The sequence below is a fragment of the Tinamus guttatus genome, unplaced genomic scaffold (genome assembly GCF_059628265.1).
Source record: "Tinamus guttatus ecotype Peru unplaced genomic scaffold, ASM5962826v1 Tinamus_guttatus_pri_ptg000211l, whole genome shotgun sequence".
In the NCBI taxonomy this organism is placed as follows: Eukaryota; Metazoa; Chordata; class Aves; order Tinamiformes; family Tinamidae; genus Tinamus; species Tinamus guttatus.
Window position 1 is genome coordinate 6345292 of NW_028288745.1, and position 14330 is coordinate 6359621.

At 40.0% G+C, this 14330-nt stretch overlaps 1 protein-coding gene across 2 annotated transcripts in view; it reads left to right on the forward strand.

The window, feature by feature from the left end:
- RC3H1 (ring finger and CCCH-type domains 1) overlaps positions 1–8504 on the forward strand; it is a 30526-nt gene extending 22022 nt beyond the window's left edge. The window contains exons 13-19 of one of the 2 annotated variants that reach the window (XM_088524509.1): positions 465–635; positions 3031–3241; positions 3873–3963; positions 4145–4280; positions 6306–6476; positions 7054–7169; positions 8094–8504. In XM_088524509.1, coding sequence (XP_088380635.1) covers positions 465–635; positions 3031–3241; positions 3873–3963; positions 4145–4280; positions 6306–6476; positions 7054–7169; positions 8094–8247 — 1050 coding nt within the window. In that variant the 3' untranslated portion in view covers positions 8248–8504. The remainder of the gene's footprint in view (positions 1–464; positions 636–3030; positions 3242–3872; positions 3964–4144; positions 4281–6305; positions 6477–7053; positions 7170–8093) is intronic. The other variant, XM_010213351.2, reaches the window with a different exon arrangement.
- The last annotated feature ends 5826 nt before the right edge of the window (positions 8505–14330 follow it).

Genomic DNA, 14330 nt, shown 5'->3' on the forward strand with positions numbered 1-14330 from the left:
GGTGACAAATTCTTCAGAGAAGTTTGGTGCACCCTCACAGGGGAGAAAACCCTGTAGCTCAATCTGCAGTCTCTGAAGCCGGTTCTCTGACTCACTGCTGATCTTAAACTATCTAGTTTTGGTGTGACCAAATGCTAGGTTAAACAGTTATTAATAGAAATAATCTTCTTGGTCACTTGGTTTTACTTCATTTACTATACATATGATTAGAATTAAGTAATAGTGTGATTGAGCTTTACTCTTTTAACGAAGGTCAAAATATCACTTTCCTACTGGACAAGTGAACAATGAGTATGGGAAGTATAGCCAGGTGAGGAGAATACTTTGTTTGCTGCAGCCCAACTCTCAACAGTGATGTATCCAGAAGAAAAACACCAGCAGAATTTAATTTTTCAAGTTAGCTGTTTTTTGAACTAAGAGGTAGTGGCTGTAAAGTTGCTTTTTCCCCTTACTTACAGAACCAGATTTTTGTTTTCGTACAGTACTTGGATGAAGACCTGAAGGTAGCTGGGAAATATAAAGGAAACGACTATAGCCAGTACTCTCCCTGGTCATGTGACACCATCGGCTCCTACATTGGAACCAAAGATGCAAAACCCAAAGATGTTGTGGCAGCAAGGAGCGTGGAAATGGCGGTACGAGTTGATAAGGGGAACAGAGTGGAAAAACTCGCGTTGGTGGGACTTGCTCAGGACTAGGGGTTGTTCTCCAGGATGACTACAGCGCTTGTATTTTAGCCCAAGTGTGTTGCACTGAAGTGGGGTGGTATTAGCAAGTGTGTGGAGTGTTTTTGCTTTTAAACTTAATACTCCTACCTCTGTGCAGGTGTGTTTCTTTTCTTGTTTTTCTATACTTCTCATCCTTCCATACACAGGTTCTTTCACTAGTACAGGTGCTCCCCTGGTGCAACCACTTAATCATAGAATTTTTCTGTCCATCTTCTCCTCTTAGCTCATAGGCTGGCTTCCCTGTTTTCCTCTCTGTTTTATTGGAATTAGATGCAACTGAATGGCTTTCCTTTTAGAACTCATAAGTAGGCATGAAATAAGAGCAAAAAGGAGGCTTTCTCATAGAAAAAAGAGGAGCAAGGAAAGACTGAAAAAGCATTTCATTGGCAGCTTTAGAAGGTGGTTTGGTTTTATCCATTTGCTGTCTTCCTTGCACAATGTGTTTGCCTTGAGTAATGACACTGTCACAGCCAACCTGCAGAAATGTGGAGGTTAAACATGGAATTAGCTTTTGTTGTCCCAGTGACACCTCCAGAAATTTAGGGATCCAGTAAACAAGTCTGAAGTGTTTTGTGCTAGGAAACTGCACAAAAATCCTAATCAGTTAGGAAAGGTTATCTGGTGTGCTGAAGATGCCTCCCTTGGAGCTGAAGAAAAAGCCTTTTTCATTGCTGAACAAAGCACTTCCTCTGCATCAGAGCTGTGTTTCAGATAAACTGCTGCTATTCAGTTGTCTCCTCCCAGGGAGAAAAGATCTCAGCAGACATTCTTCACAGATGGCAAATTAATCCATTCATCCTTTCTATTGTTCATATGAGCTTCCTTTTCTTAGGATAAGGGTTGTATCATTTGAGAGTGCATCACTGTGGAGTTCATGCAAATGACACTGCAGGTTTGTGCTTTGCTCCTACTCTCAGTGAATTTTATTGTCATTTAAGAAATCCAGAGCCGAAGGTGCCTAGTGTGTCTCGACTTCAGCATGCTTAAATTTCTTGTGTTGAGCCTCCAGCTCAACTGTGACTTCTCTTTTCACCAGCTTAATTTTGCTCAGCTTGCTTTTGTTTTCAGCAATTATTATCCTTACTGGAGACTTGCACAGAGCTTTATTTCAATTTTCACTGTACACAAGCTATTTTTAAAATGTTAGCCAGTGCTATTCATGTAGTACCCCCTCTTGCTCCTTTGTCGTACATTGCTCTCTTCTACTATTTGACTACTTTTAACAAAGTGTTACTCAATTTTGACAATTTTTAGTGTTAAATTTGCTGGCAGTCAAAGGATAATACAGCTTTCCTGTTTAATTTGTTACTGATTGTTAATAGCCATTTGTTATTAACTCTTTATCTCTAGAGTGTTTTTTTTGTGTGTGTGTGTGGATATAACAACTGTTCCTGTATATGTAGGTCTGAATGGAGGGCAGGAAGGGGGGTTTGCCCTGGGGGCAGGGAGCTCCTCTTTTTATTCATGGAAACAACCATTTGACTCCTCCTTTGAAGTTTCTCAGTCCAGGTGACTTTCTGCAGTAGCTTCCCTATCTTTTAACAAAGCCTCTATTTCTCTTTTGAGACAAAAGTCTCTAAGACAGTCTGTTTCTTCTAAATAAGTTTAAAGCAATTGACTTAAGTCTTCCTAACTCAAGTCTGTTTCCTGTGTGCCTCTTTTTCCTTTATGATTGTTATATTTTGCCAAGAAGTCATAGCTGATCAAGTAATACAGAACAGAGAGAGAACCTCTCATTTACTCATATGCTGGCTCTTTAAGCTTTTCAAGTTTGAGTGTGAGCTAGAAACCAGGATGAATTGTATTGCTGCTTAAAGAAACATCTGACTAAGTGCTATACTAAATTCTTAAGTGAATCATCTGCAATCTTCTAGATGATATGGGCCTTATCTTGTGGATTTCAGAGGAATTGTCTTTGGATTTTGAAACGCGAGGGTGTTCCTTGGTGGTGCCTACTAATATCCTCTTTGACATTATTTCAGAGTTATTCTAGTGTTTTTTATCCTTCTGTCTAATTAAAATTTGTGCCCTAGTTTCTTCTTAGCTGCTGCCTTTGCAGCAGTTATTCATAGGCTGTTTCAAGTGGTGCTGGCAGCAGCCATCTCACTCAGGTGGACCAGTAAAAGGCTTTGGCTCTGGCAGTGGAGTTGCTTATGAACTACAGAGCAGAAAGATCACTTGAAGGATGAAGGGAATGGGAATGCAAGCAAGAGCTATTCATACTGGTACCAGTTTATCCTAAAAGCAGGGCTTTTTGCGCTCTCCAGATTGTTATTGATGGTCTCTTTCCTCTCTTGTCTAGAACGTAGATAGTAAAGCTATGCGTGACCAGCGATTGGACATGCAGAGAAGGGCAGCAGAGACTGGTGATGATGATCTTATTCCATTTGGAGACCGACCAACTGTGTCAAGATTTGGGGCTATCTCTCGTACCTCCAAAGCAATGTACCAGAGTTCTGGTCCCATGCAGGCCATGGCGGTTCAGGGAGCTTCCACCAAATCTATCATTTCAGGTATGATGCCTAGGCCTAGATGTTGCAGCTTGCTGTTGTGGTGTGTTTGTGTGTGTATGTGTGTGTGTCCTGTAAAGTTATTTTTGTTCTGATAGTCCCTCCAATGTAACACTTCTGGTAAATTTACTGTAGTAAAATCTGGAGAATTACTGCTTTTACATGTATAAAATAGCAGAACCTCATAACAGAAAGTACTGTACTGCACTCATAGTAGTTTATAAGTAGTTGCTCCTGCAAATTTAATGACCCTTGTTTTGTTTTATTCTCAAGCAAAGGCAGTAAATTGAGGGTTATTTGTTACAGTAGTCACACCTCTAGTATAACAGCACATCTAATTTTAAAAGCTGAGTGTGTGAGTTCTTTGTGTATTTTTGCTTTCTTTTCTGAGAGAGACTGTAGCAAAACTTACTGTACATACAGGAGTTGTGCATTATGCAATAGGACTGCCTGCACAGGTTGTATTTTCGTGTTCTTTACTTCAGTGGAAGAAATGCTAGGATCCCTTAGTCCTGGAGAGAGCTGATTCTCGTGGTTATGTTTTAATGTATATTCAGTTCTGTGTATTGCTTGAATTTACTTAAAAGATAGTTCTGTAGCACTGCAACATCATTTTTTCTCTGTTCCCTTGTAGACTACAGTCCTTATGGAACTCATGGTGGCTGGGGTGCCTCCCCATACTCTCCTCATCAAAATATACCTTCTCAGGGACGTTTCAATGACAGGTAGGAGGAATATTTGTGGATGTGGGTCTCTGTTGTTTTTGTTTGTTTTTTTTTCTTTTCTCTTGTCTTTCTTTTTGTCTAGTTACTTCATTGCCAACTTTAGTGAAACCTTTTGGTGAAATGCCTTTACCTGCTTTGATTTTTGTGTTGATTTACTTTAATTGTTTTTCTGATCCCCAAGGGAAAGACTGTCCATGTCAGATGTGGCTGGTCATGGGAAGCAGTTACCCTCAGCTGAGCGGGAACAGCAACTGCGGATGGAGCTGCAGCAAGTAGACCATCAGATCAGCCAGCAGACACAAATGCGAGGACTAGAGGTTGGTACAAATGTCTTGGAAAAGCAGTGAAAAATAGGGAGAGAGATGAAGCTAGTAAGGCCACCTTTCATGTGGTGATCATTCTTCTATGATTATAATGAAATTCAGTAATAACTCTTAATTTTGTGCAGCCAGGCATCAGGACTATGGCATGGGTGTATTCCTCTCTATTTAGTAGCAGAAACTTACCTGCATTTCAAGTTACAACATGGTGTTAGCTTGTTTATCTGTACTGTGTGCTCATTCATGCTTGCTTGCTTTCTCTCTCTCTTTTTTTCACTCAAACTCAGAGACAAACTTTCTTTGGGTAGATATAATCTGTTCATCTTGGCTTACTGCCTCTGAAAATGCCTGATACTGTGTTCCAAAGCTTAAGTCTCTCATCTGTGTCATGTATGGCTTGTTTATGCCCTTTTCTTCCTAAATAGTACAAGCCCCAAGAAATAAAGCAAGTAGATATGAAAGATATTTGTTGTGAATGCCTTAGCAACTCTTCAGATAATTTTCTCAGAAAGAATTACTATAAATAGTGAATAGCAGCTTCTACTGAAGCTCTAGTCACCTGAGAACTTGTGTTACAAAGGAGGGGTTGTAGATTTGTCATAAGAGTTCACAATTTTTAAAATGCAACAGCAATTGCAAGTTGTATGTGTTTGCAGTTACTTGAAACATAATTTATGTTCTTCTTTAGGAGCAAGAGGAGAAACTGTGTTTTAAATTTTGCACGTCTGCCTTTGCCATAATGGAGGAGTATTGCAAAGTTTCAAAACCCAAGTGGCCTGCCTCTCCTTTTCATTACTGTGGTGGTTGTCAGTGTTAAACCCCAAGTAGTTGAGTTCTGAACCTCGATTTAGCATAATTTGGATCTGTTAAAGCTAGGCAGTTATTTTGAATAACAGCAGCTTTAAATTTAGTTTTTGTGCTCAGACAGAGCTAAACACTCAAAAACCAAGAGGCCTTGTTCATTTAGCAATTACAATGTTCTGATTGCATAAATCAAAGTTTGAGCATAAGGAATTATATTCTTTTGTTTCTTCTCAACTACATAAGCATTTGTACTTGCAGACCTGGCAGACATTTCTCCTGCTGGCAGTAGCAGATAGTGGGTACTCTGTGTTTAAACCCCCAGTTTGCATGTTCTTCCTTGTGGGGCCGATTCCTTGACAACACCAGATTTCTGGAGTAACTGATGTGGCTACCACTAAGCCCCCTTCCAAGTTTGCTACTCCCATAACAGATAGTTGAACTACTTGTGCACTAAGTTCTTAAGCTGCCCTGGGATACAGCCTTCTGTATTTTGATCTAACTTTAATTTGGGTTAGTTTGCTTTAACATACCAAATGTGTAAATTAAATGACATCAGGAGCTGAGCTGACTCTTTATCTCTGGTGCAGGGGCAATAATCTCGCAGGGAGCTTGAGGTGGATAGAGCCATAAACTTATTAGCAAGCCCAGTTTCATTGGTCAGTGTTTGGGGGTTAATGTGCAGACTTGGGCAACTTGTAAGCAACCGTAGTCACTTGAGCTTCTCTATTCCTGTGCTTCCTGTTCCGGGACAGCGGAGAGCTGCATATTGATGTCCTCATTTCTTATACTTTATAATGATACTGAAGTGTATTGTAGAGATTTGATTAAAACTTACTACTGTAAAACTTCCTTTCTAAGTTCCAGGCAGTGGATTTGCTTATCTGCTGTTAACTTTTGTTCAAAAAAAAGCTTGCACAAAAAAGAGTTGTTTTTGTTGATGCACTATACCTTACCTTAATTTTACTAAGGGAAAGGTCTATGAGGAAAACCCATACAAATTTGTTACAGTGAAAAGTATTTAACACTTTTTACTAAAAAGGACTTGTGAATGTAAAAAAACATTTACAGTTGCTTTGGAAATGATTTCAATTGGGACCTCGTTAAGCCAAGAGGGCGAAGGCCTTGGTTTTGCAGATCAGCAATACTCTGGACTTATGCCCTTTTTTGTGCTTGGTGTTGTGTGCTCAGTTGTGTATGTGCTTGGCTTTATGTATTTAGGCTGTTAGTAACAGGCTGCTGTTGCAGAGGGAGGCGACTACCCTGGCAGGCCAGCCACAGCCCCCACCCCCACCTCCCAAGTGGCCTGGGATGATCTCAAGTGAGCAGCTGAGCTTGGAGCTACACCAGGTGGAAAGGGAAATTGGGAAGAGAACCCGTGAGCTGAGCATGGTGAGTGCCATGGGGCTGGGAGACAGAGAGGTGGAGTGGAGAGCTGCGGAGCTGCTGGCAGCCATCGTGCCCTGGCAAAAGGCGCTCTACTGGTTGACCACAGCTCAAGTCATCTGTTTCCCTCCCCACCGCTTCATTCAGCAAAACCTCCAGATCCTTCTGTAGAAAGACTTTGAATTTTAGCTGCTGGAAGATACACTTCTATTATTTTATAGCCCTTTTAAAACAAAAAATCAAGAAACAAACAAAGAAAGCGAGATTGAAAACTGAATTGTCTCCTAGGTCACTATGAATTGTGTAAATTGCTTTAATAGAGAAAACACTTTCTCTGGGGGCAGTGTGCTAGTTTATGTGCTGTTAAAGTCTGTGGTCTCTGCTTGTTGTTACAAGAATCGTTGGCTTAACTTCCTTTTGGGAAACACTGTATCCTGAGAGGATGAGCATATTTTACTGAGTCTCGTCTCATGGCTTTTGTTGGCTACACTGTGTAATGCCAGTTTTCAGGCTCTTGTCACTGATCTCAAAGAACAAAGTCCTAAATTCTTAGCACTGAATTTTTTTTTTCTTTTCTCTACAGGAGAGCCAGTCTTCACTGGATATAAAAAACAAACTGGGCACCACTAAGCAGACAGAAAATGGACAATTAGAACCGCAAAGCAAGGTTCCAGCTGAGGACCTCGCACTGACATTCAGGTGACATGGAGTTCCTTACGGTTCTTGTCATCTTGTTACTCATACTGGAGTGTACCTAAATCGGGGTGGCTCTGGCATATGAATAATACTCCTTCACATTTTCATCTGTGGGAGCTCCTATTAGGAAAGGGTTATGTAAAGCAAGTTTTTATAGTGCTGTGAATTAGGGGTACACATGAATTGGGGATAAAATCCCCTTGAGCTGGGGAGTAGAATGAAACTAGGTATTAATGAGTAGAACAGAAGAGCTGTCATATCTGCCAAACAGAAAGTTTATCTAGTTAATGCTGGGTGTTTAGTAAGGAAAAATCGAGGAAATAAACAGAAGAGAGATGGTCTGCTGTTGTAGCTTCAAAGAACGGTAACTTTTCAAATGAGAGGAAGGTTATTCCACCCTGCCAATGACTGATGTGGATATTGCCTGTGAGAGTGTGAAGCTTTGGAGCAAAGTTCACTTTGATTTGTAGGCAGTGACTTTTGATCCTGTAGGTGTTGGGATGGGTTTAAACTTGCATTTAAGAAAGCCAGTTGAAATAAGCTAGGGGCTAGGGATGCTGGAAGTCTGCACAACAACCACTGTAGGATGCCTAAAACATCTGTCAATACTCAGATTAATATTTTGACAGGAGGGCTCAAATGCTGCAGAAGTAAACTTGTTTTATGTAATATACTGAAACATCTAGTAAAATCTAACCAATCAAGAATGCTAAAACATTCTTGTTGCTTTTGTTCTTATTTTATTTCTTCTCTTCCTGGGAAGCACCTGCAGCATTGTAAATAATATATTCATTTTACAAGGCATGACTTGACCAGTTCACAACTACTTCAAACACTGCAGCAACTAATACTCAAGTCCCTGTCATCTGTGTAATAAAAATAGTGAAAAATACCCACCCACTTTTTTTCTTGGCTACTGTCTTTCAGCAGTGATGTTCCAAATGGATCAGCCTTGACACAAGAGAACATCAGCCTTCTGTCAAACAAGACATCGTCTCTGAGCCTGTCGGAGGACCCGGAGGGCGGAGGAGACAACCATGACTCCCAGAGAGCAGGAGTTACACCCACATCTGCTCCCTGAAGTGAGGCCAGCATACCCCAGAGTTTCTTTTGCTGGGGTGCTGTTAGCTTCCATCATGTATTTTTTTCCAGGGCTGATTGAAGAAACGCAGAAGCAACAGCAGTAGCAGAGCAGCAGATCCAGAGGCAATGTGCACAAACACAACTACTAGAAACAAATCCTGCACATAGTTCACATTAACGCATTTTTTAATTAAAAAAATGAAAATTAGCAGTATCTGCAAGCGATTCAAATTAAATTTGTTTTTGTTCTGTGAATGAACTTTATTTTAATAACTTCAGACGCCTTGGATCCCAGGGCTTAAAAAAAAAGATATTATATATATACTCTGTTTGATTAATTGTATGATCTTAATGAAGTAGTTTTTTCTTTTATTTTGGTATTATTACATACCCAGTGCATAACTTGTTTTAATCATCTTAATTATTCAACAGTTAAAGCAGCCTGGCCACTTCCTTGTCTGATTAAAAAGGGAACAAGGAAGGAGGAATGGGGAGTAGCTATGAACCGTAGCGTCAAAAGACATGCAGCAGATGTCATTCTCAAATCAATTCCTCCCCTTGCGTCTAAAATGTGACTTGTATATAAATCCGATTGCTTAAATAATTTAAACTTAAACTACAAGTAGTAGAATCTTTTTCAGTACAAGTACAGTCCGTAGCATATACCCCAACACAGCACATGTGATTAAAACGGATAACAAACAATTGTCCAACATGTGTGTTACCTTATTTGAAAGTTGCTGGCCTGTTTTCTGTTGGAAATAAATTGGCAGAGTGCAAACTGAAGTAGACCAACCATGGTTTGTTCAGAAGCTGGTGAGCTGGGTCTGGTGGTAGAGGCTTAGCAAATCAGCCAAGATGGGCAGCATGGCAAGGCAAACTTGAGAAACAGGAAGCAGAGAAAGCACAAGCACGTGAAGTTGTTGTAGATGAGCTTGCTGAACCATATTAGGTTCTGTACTGTTTGCTTGTTATTCCTTTGCCAGGCCTTTAAAACAACCTTATCCAAAGTCCATACAATTAAGCTGATGCAATGGGACTTACTAAGCTCTCTGCCTTTGAAACAGTTCTTTTGTGTGTGAAAACTCTTGCAACTTCTGCCACAGTTTTTTTTTTCCTTCATAACTATTGTTATTAAAACCATCATAATTTCTTCTGTAGCTATTTAATGTGATGCTATTGAAGACCTTTTACTAAAGGAAGCGGTGACTCTTGATTTATATGCATCAGCATAGGTAATCTGACAAAAACAGAGGAGAAAGTGAGGCAATAGAAAGTTTCCTTTTGGAAAGGTGATGCTAGTCAGGGTGTGTATTTATGGGAACTCAGTGTCTCAAACCATTGTTTTGCAGCATGTCTGTTGCAGATGCACTGAATCCTACCTGAAGCCAGTGATTCTCTTTCATGGAGGGAAATGGCCTCAAAACTACTACTTAAGTTGCAGTAGTGATCCTGGCAGAAGTGGTTAGAAGCACTGACAGCCAAATTTTGATAAATCAAGTGTGCTGCTGCCTCAAGTAGATGCTCTGTAAGCAAAAGCTACAGAAGCTGTAAGCCTCTCTAGATCTCTTTCCTTAAAAGTTCAAGTTAAAGATTTTTTGCTGCACATTTTTTGACTGTTTCTACATGCCTTGGGTTGAGGCCCTCTAAATGAAGAATTCTGTGGAGATAGATTTTTTTTTTTTTCTTTGCAAGTGCTGCTCCCTCTACACCTTCTTGGCCCATTCTCATTTCTGTATTGACTACTAAATCAGAAAGCACTGGTTATGTAATAAATTACTGCATTGCTTTGGTTGGGTAAAGCAAGAGTTAATAATTTTCTTGGTTTTTAGTTTTTCTTAACCTTAACTCCTGCTGAGGTCATAGCAACCTTGGGCTAAGCTTTGCATTCATCATACTGTTAAATACAGCAAAATGGGGGGTGGGAGGGGATACAGTCCCACTATTGCCTACCAGTAGGAGAGTCCAAACAGAAGACTCTTTTGAGTAGCAATTATTTAATTTGCCCAGTCAAGGCACCGCGTTTATATAATATTTCACATTGAATTTGATTATGCCCTACAGACCTGGCTGGTCAAGGATTTGATACACATATTGGCTTGGGATTCGAGCTTTCTTTTTTATTTAAATAAAAATTTATATATAAATATATATATACATATATACATAGTTATATCTGTATATATATTGGGTATGTTTTAAGAATTTTTTCGCATGAGCGCAGCTGTTGTGATAAAATGTCTGGGAGGTAGAAGCACTGAATGAAGATAAAGGCATTTTTCAGCAGGCACCCCCATCCTCCATACGTCTTTGCACGGGTTTGTTTCACTTAGTCAAACTTTAGTCTCTGAACTGCGAAGAGAAGTCGTTTTGAAGCTTGCTTGTTTTCTTTTCCTCTTAATTTTTGGCGGAGAGTCATCTTTGCGCTGGAGTAGCTTCTTCTCCACCCCACCCCCATCCATCCATATCTCCTACTTGAGACCTAGCATCACAGCTGCTCTCCTCCGAGCTGAGAAGAACTAGGCTGATGCAGTTTAGAGCCTGTCAGGTCTGTTCCTCCCTTCTCTGTGTAGGGCATGATGATTTTTAGCATGTTCCCCAGCAGCATGCTCACTGGTGACCTGAGCCAGGACCCTGTGCTGTGTTCTCCTTTCCTTAAGCACAGAGCACCACCATCAGGTCAGCCTTCTCTTCAGGATTTTTAGTTCATGTCTTCTTACTGTTTTTGTCTTAACATAGGAAGTTCATTTTAGTTGAGATAATTAGCGCAATATTCTATTTGGGAGCACAAACCCAGAAATGTAGATGTTCTTGCCTTTCTTTACGTAAATAAAATTTTTGGATAGGGCTATGGTACGTCTGAAACTCTAGATTTATTTTCAACACTAGGAAGGAAATCTGGAGGGGCACAGGATTGTACCTGTTATCTATTTTGTCAGTTAGCTTCCTTTACAGATCTGAAATTACTCCCGTTCCCAGCTTTTGCTTCTTTCTTCAGGGGAGGAGCTCTACCTGAAGAGCTATACAGACTTCCTTTACTGGCCTGTGCATGGTGATGGCTCCTAAAAGCTGTGGATTGAAAAGGAGATGTTAGGTTTTTTTCCTTTTTTGTCCAGCTTTCTCTGTGCTGTACTTTGTATATAGTGTCCTTGTGCAGTGCGTCTAGGTTAATGTCCTGTTTGCCCAGTGTTGTAGTTTGGCTTGTTAAATAGTTTCTAATATCTACAAACAATATTGATTTTTTTTCCCCTGCTCTTCTATGTCTTTAGAGGAGTTTAATTGATTAAACAAGTCAGATAGCAAGCTATGGCACATGTTTTTAAGTTTATATGGAAGTTGCACCTAAAACTTCCCTTTTTGTGGAAAACCATGCTAGCAGAAGTCAGAAGAGGTTGCTCCATGAACTGTAGAAGCAGTGATGGCTAGAGCAGGTTACCAGAGAATAAAACATTCTGGAGTGCCTCTATACTGCTACATTGATTCTCGTCTCCTGTCATTGCCCTGGTTGTACAGCGAAATTGGTCTTGGCTGGAAACTGACTTGGTCCCTTTCTTCACCTTGAGCAGAAGCAGTGCTGTTAGGGCACTGCTGCATCATTTGGGAGGCAGGGTCTGTTTCTTAATGCAGTGCACAATTTGGAGCACCTGCTGACAGCAGAGCTTCAGCTCCAGCAGTGGACAAAACCCTAAAGATGGGAAGTTTCAGCTAGTAGTAAGCTAAGTTTTAAGAAGTCAAGCAGTGATTTGGTCAGTATGGAAATGTTTAGTTCTGTTGTTTTCCTTCCTTTTCCTGTGATTCTGTTGCCTCTTCTCAGTAGAAGAAATCTAGGTTATTTCTTCCATGCTTCTCTTACACTCTCATAGCCATTGTAGAGCAGGACTTTGCTTTTAGCTCTGAGCACTTTTCAGACTTGTAGCACTGTTATCTATCCCCTTTCTTCTCAATTTCTTTGCTGTCTGGTTTCTTTGGAGCCATATTTTCTCCTGTTTGTCCATACTTTCCTTTCTCTCCTTCTGTGGCTTGCCCACTCTCCCTCCCTGATTGTGTAACAGTGACAGCTTGCTGCCTCAAAACAGAGCATTCAAATGAATTCGCTTAGCCAATAACTTCTGTGAAGTTGCCTTTTCTAATGGTGTTATTACTCAGTGATGCACAAATGTGATATTGCCCCTACTGGTAGGCAAACGGGGGATCTGTATAAACATGGTAAACTGCTGTTTTTCTTTAAAGGAGAGCCAAAGACTTGTGCTTTACACTTTTTTTTTTTTTTTTTTTCCCCGGTGTAGCCGTTCCAATTGTCAAATCTTGGTAGGATTTTGTGAGTTGACTGTATTATTCTAATAGAAATTTACAGAAGTTAATGATTGTCAAGCCTTATCCATGCATTGAGTGGTGGAAGATCATTCTGTTTAGTCATAAAACTTGCAATGTATTGAGATGTATACTAACATGTTTTCATTCTCTTGTGTGGTCTCCCAGCTGATGAAGTGGCTCATTTAGAGAGGGAGAAGGAACTTAGAAATTTATATAATCAAAGAAGCCTGTTTGTGTGTTTAAATCTAAATTGACTTGAATACTGATTTTAAAATTTCTTCAATTATAGTAAAAGATAAATCTTTGTTGCAAATGTGACTCTTGACTTCTAAGCCCATTAGAACTGAAAAGACTTACCAAACTGTGGCTTTACATTAAATTAGATGTAAAAGAAGCACACTTGTATGATGCCATTGTCTGAGAGTAAGAATCAAGTGAGGCAACTCTTTTACTGGGAAGGACTAGGAGGGAGGCTTTTCACTGATACCACAAAGTTTCCCATCCTCGATCTAACTTGAGTTCTTGCAGAATACTATTTAAAGTTGAGTGAAATCTACAAAAGTAACATAAACCCTTAGCTTTTTCATCACCATTTACAAGTCTGAACAATAATGAACTAAGCCACAGGATAGCTTTCTGAAGAGCCCCAACAAAAGGTGTTTAGTTGAGTATCCATTTTAGACCACTGGTAGGATCCAAGAAATAACGTGCTAAAAATCAGGAGGCTCAACAGCAAGACTGCAAACTCATTTTCTCTGCTCAACAAAGGGGAAAAATGGTACTCGTAAAAGAAGCTTGTGAATTTGTGTGTATAACAAAGTATTTATAGTCCTAGAGTAGTCAGAATGGGCGCAGAACGAGACTGCATGGGGGTGATATCACTTTAATATTTAGATATTTTCCTCCTGGGTCCCATGTTCAAAACGCACACTTTCATCCCATCTAATGTTGGTAGCTTTTTTTAAAAAGTCACTGCATCAGCAGTGTCTCTTTTTTGTAAGAGAGTGCAGATTTCCTTCAGAAAAAAAGGAAGCAAAGTACCAGTGTACCTTTAAAAAAGTTGTAGTTTAGATGTGAAATTGGAGAAATGTTTGTCTTGACTAAATACAAACTCTGAACTCGTGAGGAAAGACATGGCTGTTCTGAGCCACTTTTTGGATGTAGCATGTGTGCTAATAAAGAGGAAAAGAAAAAGATGGCTGTCACCTGCAGCCATCCCATTATGGGAGCATAAGACCGATTCTCTGGCGCAAACTAATTTGTTCTCAGACTAAATTTCTGAAATGTAGCAACTTAACTGGGCAGTCTTTTTTCCTGTTTTGCACCATTATTGAATTACTGCTTTTTGCTGAAATGTCAGGAAGAAGGACACCGAAGAGTTGGTGGATTCCAGTTGCTCAGTGCAGCTCTTCGGGAAAGAGTTATCCCAGTGCAGTCTCCTTGCGCAGTTAATGTGTCATCTTTATTCTTGTACAGGAAGGACGTAACTATTTAGTGTTGTCACAGTCTTGGAGGCAGTTCTTGTGATCAGACACAGCTGTGAAAAAACAGATAGAGCCTTGGAAAGGAAAGGAGAACAAAGGTAGCTTAATTTTTAATTTTTTTCTTTATCTCAATGGCAAGTGTAAGATCATGCCGTGGAAACTGTGAAGACTATGATAAGGAAGGATGTAGCTTTTTATGAAATTTCCCAACAAAATTAGCGCATGGGAATTTGGCTTTGCCTTTACCCTTGCTGCATCAGGAGCACCCCAGTTCATTTGAAGC